The 6,463-nt window shown below is 34.5% G+C and overlaps 1 protein-coding gene across 1 annotated transcript; it reads left to right on the top strand.

Annotated features, from left to right (window-relative positions):
• The first annotated feature begins 575 nt into the window (after positions 1 to 575).
• On the top strand, positions 576 to 2,370 carry LOC142338696 (CD209 antigen-like protein A). The gene is made up of 3 exons (XM_075388567.1): positions 576 to 835; positions 1,826 to 1,896; positions 2,084 to 2,370. Exons 1-3 carry the CDS (start codon positions 669 to 671, stop codon positions 2,329 to 2,331), a joined length of 486 nt encoding a protein of 161 aa, XP_075244682.1. The 5' UTR covers positions 576 to 668; the 3' UTR covers positions 2,332 to 2,370.
• The last annotated feature ends 4,093 nt before the right edge of the window (positions 2,371 to 6,463 follow it).

The following is a 6,463-nucleotide window of genomic DNA, read 5'->3' as shown; positions in this document are numbered from 1 at the left end:
AACAGAATAGATCCGAATTATTTTATATACTATAGTTGCGCTTCAACTTATCTATACAGATAACATAATAATATGCAAGTAAAAGTAAAAGATTCAAGAGTCTTTGAAATGCTTTTCAGTTCCTGAGGGAGCTTTTATGGCATACATTGTTTAGACTATGTAAAAAAATCCATAGCAGATGAAATTAAATCCTTAGTGCAGAATATGACAGCCTACTCTTGTCATCGACCAATTAGCTTTTATCTGTTGTTGATTTTTTAGATCTATTCTGTCCCCCCCCAAGCTTAGTTTGCATAAATTTTTTATGACCCCCAGGCACACGGGCTATTTTCTTAAGTAGTAACCTGCTATATAACAATATAGAATTTGTAACTGGGGGTCATAAAAAACACTGGGGGAGGGGCAAAACAGAATAGATCCGATTTTTTATATTTTGAACAGTATCAATTTCACCACTCTTCCTGGATTTCTTTTTTAGCTCTTACAAATCATCATGACTTTTTATGTAGATGAAGTCTTAACAAATGGCGGGAGGCTAATGTTAGATCTAATGTAGGAGGCAAATTGCTTCTCAATATCTATTAATGCAACTAAACCTCTTCAAAAGCAGTTGTAAAATTTTCTTTAAAAATTCGGGAAACTAAGTCTAACTTCATAAGAACTAAAAAATGTTTTTAATAACCGTGTACCAAACTTTGATTAGTTCAATTTTATTTTTTGGTGTGCCAATCATTGGCAGTTGCCCAAAGAACGGCTTCAGTCTCGTGACGAAATGTTTTTCTAATGACAACACAAAACTGACCTGGAACCAAGCTAAAAAAGCTTGTAAGGAAAGGTTGGAAAGAACGTTTAATTCTTTTTGCAACATTTTTTTGGGTTCACTACTTTGCCAAAAAAACTTTTTTTACAGCCTTTTGCCTTAAGCGAAGATATGTGAAATTCATTCGTCACAATTATCCATGTTTTGATTAAAATTTGATTTGCGAATAATTGTGACGGTGAGACGCGGACTCGAGTTACAAAATTCCGAAGCTATTATAAGCATTTGAATGAAGCAGTGTTCACGAACAGTTACCGGGGGACTTTCATCCATTTTTTTTATTTATTATATCAATTTGTCACTTAAATGATGATAAGTAACCTGTGGTAGTCGAAACAGTTAATAAGACGGATTGAGATAAACAATTTACAAACGCAGAATTAGTTTCCGTTCGAATAAATTCGCGTGTGCATAATTGTGACAACATTACGCGGACTATTGTGTCAAAATTCCGACATAATTTCCACGATTGCAAATTTTTAAGCATTGTGGATAATTGTGATGGATATGTCCAATTTTGATTGATTTTGAACTAGTATCTCCAACTGTCTTAAAACATATTAAAACATAGGCGCGGATAATACTCACAAAATCGCGTATACTTACTTAACCAAATTTTAACTTTGGAGACGTAATGTCTCGTTATAACCCTCCCCCAAGGTCTGTGCTCACACAACGTATAACCCCCCCCCCCCCCCCTACCCAAACTTTCGTGTTGGTGTGGGGGGCTACAATGGAAAGACACAAACTTTTTAAACCCACGTCCTCCAGAATCTTCTACCTCCCTAATCTCAAGGACACTTACCTAACATAATGCAATGTTTGTATCCAAAATATAGCTATTTAAACAGGTGGGTAATTTGCTGCATGTTTCTTTCGGTCATCATTTTACCATGAAATCGGGATTCATAACACTTCTCACGGTGTTTCAAGTTCCGCTTCAGAAAAAATATCATAAATACTGGATGAAAACTTGCCTGCTGTAAATGAGTATTTTATTTTTAGCGGAGGCAAACTTTATGAGCCAAAATCAGCCGAGGAGCTCACACTGATATACCGACATTTTAACATCAAAGGCAAGTTATTGTAAAATTATTTTAGATTAGATTAGATTTGAATTTCCAAACGCTGTATAAAAATTACTTGTACAATCAGCATTTGAGAGACATTCAATTAGGTCAGACCCTGTAAATATTGGTGAATGACCGTTAATATCGGCCTGGGTAGTTAAAAGCCTATGGGTGAATAATATTGTCTTAACAGGCTGGAGATGGGTAGGAATTGCGAAAAAAGAGATTGTGACGAAAGACCTTGGTGACATGATGAGCAGTGATACCTGGATATATGCTTCTGGCATATTGCGAAAGATTCCTGAAGGTTTATGGGCAATTGATGAGCCCAATGACGTCGATGGATCAGAAAGCTGTGGAGTCGTCGGCAATTATAAAAATGGGCTAAATGATTACTCTTGCTCAGGGAAACTAGGTTTTATTTGTCAATTTTACGACTGAAACCAAGAAAATTTGTAATTTTGAAGATTTCTATACCAACAGTGACCACGAAACGAAGAGAAAAACGCAATCTCCGACTGGATTCTGGATTTTTGCAAATTTGAAATGGTTTGTAATTTCTTGAATATTGAGAGAGATTATCTTGGTCACAATTTAATCGCCGCTCCAGTTTTAGAAAATATGTAAGTTCTTGATCGTCAAAGTATTAACACGCCTATAAATGCAAGTGCTAATGATGAAGGCAGTACTGAATCCGTTACAATGTGTTTCCATTAACCCATCTCTCAGATTACTCGGCATCAATCTTTTGCGACGGGTCAAATTTTGATTTATATTTTTCCATCATTACGTTACAAAAGAGTAATTTGATAGTTTTGGGACCGTTTTGGTATTTTGTGGACAACAATGACAATAACTTGTCACAAATTCTCAGACACTGCAGCTTTTTTATTCACGATGGAAAATTGGCACTTTAACTAGGAAAAAAGTTGATGAATTTTGTCACATGTACTCACGGGTAAACTAAACATTGTCCACTGTTTTGTAAACTTAATCAGCATATAACTTTTTCGCTAGAAGTGTATTAATAACTATTTACGACCAGATTTCAAAGTTTTTGTGACCTCTGAGATGGGTACTTGTAAAGCTGCCAGTTATCTTTCTAATCAAAAATTAGTATTGAAAGAGAAAATGAAGGCTTGCTATCATTTTGAACGATATTGACGATATTTTAATCATTAGATAATGTAAACCTGAACAAAAGTGACATGTAGAGAATTTTTATAGTGGGCGTGGGTAATAGTCACGAATTCTTGTCGCTATTTTTTTTCATTTGCTCAAAAAACCATCGTGAATGAACGCAACGGATGTTGACTTAAAGCCAATTTGATTCCATTTCTCTTGCTGTCAAATATGTGTACACAACACACGAATATAACTTTGATCTTTAAAAATGGTTGTGAGTAGGAGTGATAGACTCATCGAGAAATATTACGCAAAAAAATTAACACTTTGCAAGGCGATGTCTTGTTTTTAAACGGTAAACGGTACCGTAGCAGCAAAAACAGTAATATGAATACTCAAACATAGCGAATCAAACAAAGAAACGTATCTTATTTTTAAGCATCTTGTAGGTAAAAGCACAAAAAAATTGCATTCTATAGCCACATAAACTACTAATCTGTCCCCAAAAAACATGAATGAAATATGTTTTATACACTGCGAAAAACTTAAAAACTGCAACAATAAACAAATACTTTTGTTTTATCACTAAGAATGAAAAAAGCTAAACATAACCCGACGCAACCTACATATTTAGAATCGACTCTGTTTTCAGAGTAAATCGACAAACATATTACAAGCTAAAACAATAAGTATGCAGAGTCACATTGGTCGCTATTACGGTTTCAGGAGAGAACTAGTAATTGCGTGTGAAAGAATGTTTTCAGACTACTAACCGTAAGAAAACTTAGTTCGTGACTTAGTAAAATGTGACCTGGAATTCGGCTGAAAAACGTGTCAGGGAACAATAAAAAAGTTACGTGCAATTTTATTGCTAACTATTGCATATAATTTAGCCAGCATGCATGCTCATTCATTTTTTGGGACTTAGAAGAACCGACAATCTATCAAAAATCTGCATCATTTTATTAATAATGATGATTTAAAACTGGATGGGTAAATGAATAACCCCACTTTTCATCATGGCCAATGGGAAGATGACCACAACAAACTAAACTAACCCGTTTCATTCAAACAACTATTGTGGCAATATAGCCTAGCTTCGATAAATGCTTTTTCTTAAGAAACCCAAAAATTGTTAAGTCTTTTGGCAGATTTTCAACTGTTTTTTTTTTAAATTGCGCTGCTCTGGTGCTACTTCTGCATGTTTAAAAGCAGAAAAAAATTGAAGAAAAGTCCCAATTTGCAAAAAGGCACTTTTGCTCTACCCATGAAAAAACCATGCTCGAACCAAGATAACATTGAAAAGACCCTGATTGACCCAAAGTACCTATGAAAAGATGTTTTTTCAACCCATGAAAAAAATGGCAGGACTTATGGGAAGCCCTAAAGTCGAGAAAGAATTAGCCTCGACTTTAATTAGTTTTACCGACCATGTAATTTATTTCAATTTTACCCCTCCCCCACCTAACTGGTACTAGGATGTCTTTTCGTAGCTCCAGATCTAGACTGGGGTATGCTGACGAAACGATCAACGAGTACTCAAAACAAAATTGAGTTCAATTTTGGTGGCAAATTACAGTTAACGAAAACTGTTGCAAGACATTCATTATATAATACTTACAATTATACCAACACGGACTCACAACGAGCTAGGCTCGAGCTCACTTACTGCAAGCCCTTTATTAAAAGTAAATTGGTTAGCTGGGATGACTTAATGCTTCTTATACAAAACAGAATCAGTCATAATCATCTATCGCTAAGCGCATTCCTTCTTCGTTTTCTAGTTTTCAAGAGTTCCAATTCTGTGATATTTTACCTTTATGGAAGATATCAATTGACTGTATTGAAACAAGGCCATAATGCAAAAACCTCAACTATTTATTTGTTAATCTCTATCAAATGTTTGCTTTCACTGGGACGTTTTCGATTAAATGTTGAGAGTGCAACGTGTTTATATAAAAGTCAGTTTGCTTTTGATTTTGTTACAATCGTTTTTCGACTGTTTCGCTGTTCAATCAGATCACGCTCAAAGTTTAATCGCATGTTAAAACAGCATCTGCTCCAACAATTCAAACTTGTACCGTTGGAAAGAAACGTTGGTGGCTTCAAAAATTACTTTTACCTTTAAAAAACGGAACCACTAATTTTGATTTTTAACATTGTACTAATTTTGTTTATATAATTTTAAACTTGTAATATTTAACCCTTGGGTTATATTTTCAATTTAATTGTTTAAACAAAAAAAATAGAACATGAATTAAACCGATGTGATATAGGGGTTAATTTCAGTCGTTTAAGTTTTCTAACAAATGAGTCAAGTTAGGTAAGCTCTCTTAAACGGTTTTTTCACTAACCAAACGCGAAATGAAAAACTCTTTTTTGCACCTCTTTGATCTGCGGCTCAAAGTAAGTTTTCCTTTCAGCTCTTTGGTTTCTGTTTCAGGACTTGTCAGTCTATGTTTCTCTCTCTACAAGATCTCATAATATTATACAGCTGTAATTTTATGAGAAATTGTAGTGTAACTTGTAATGTTGACTCATATCATTTCTTGGAATCTATCATTGGAATCTTTTCCCTTTGCATCCCTTGCAAGCTATGCACCCCCCTCGTTAAATATTACTTGCAATCACAAAGTGAAACATCATGTAGAAGTATGCCTAGGTCCAATGGGGGGGGGGGGTGCTAATTTTAAGCGGGGGTGGAGAGGTAACGAACGGAAAAGATCCCAATCATGATAAACACAAGAAACATCAACGACTTGAACGACTTGAACTACTTTAAAAAGTGTGAATGCTGACATACTGTTTTTGAAAGACAAAATAATCATAGACACGAGACTGACTTTTTGTCATTGTGCGGAAAAATGTCGCCTCACGCTGATTTGAAATGTTATGAATGATTACAAGACAAATTATTGACAAAAATAAAAGCTATGTTTGTTTTGATTAAGAATACAAAAACATCTTTGTCTTAACTTGCCTGAAGTTAAAAATTTTCAGTAATTTTGTTCGAAGAAGATTGGGCATAATTTTTTCAACTCCAACCATCTCAGAGAAATTTCCTGTTTCTCCTTCGGAAATAAAAAGAACTGCTCCCCCTGTGAATAAAAAAGTTTTATTAAGAGCCATTATAAGTTATATATACGATTATCTGGGTGTAAAAACATTAAAATATAAAGTTTAATATGTTTTTTCAAATATTTATTAAAACTTATATTTCAATGTTTTTGCACTAATATAATTGTATATGTTATGCACACAGGCGTAAAAACAACAACCTGTAAATTCTGAAGGGTTAAATTTTACCGGTAGGGGGACAGTTCTGAAATGAATATACGTTTTCAGCATAAATTCGGTCTTCTCACAAGAATGAGTGAGAATTTCAATAACACTTATTACGAATTGCTGAGAGAGGCCAAAACTGTGAAGTTGATCAACTCAAAGCTGC

This window comes from Convolutriloba macropyga, chromosome 4 (assembly GCF_964194025.1).
Source record: "Convolutriloba macropyga chromosome 4, txConMacr16.3, whole genome shotgun sequence".
Lineage (NCBI taxonomy): Eukaryota > Metazoa > Xenacoelomorpha > Acoela > Convolutidae > Convolutriloba > Convolutriloba macropyga.
This window is presented reverse-complemented; position numbering and strand designations above follow the sequence as displayed.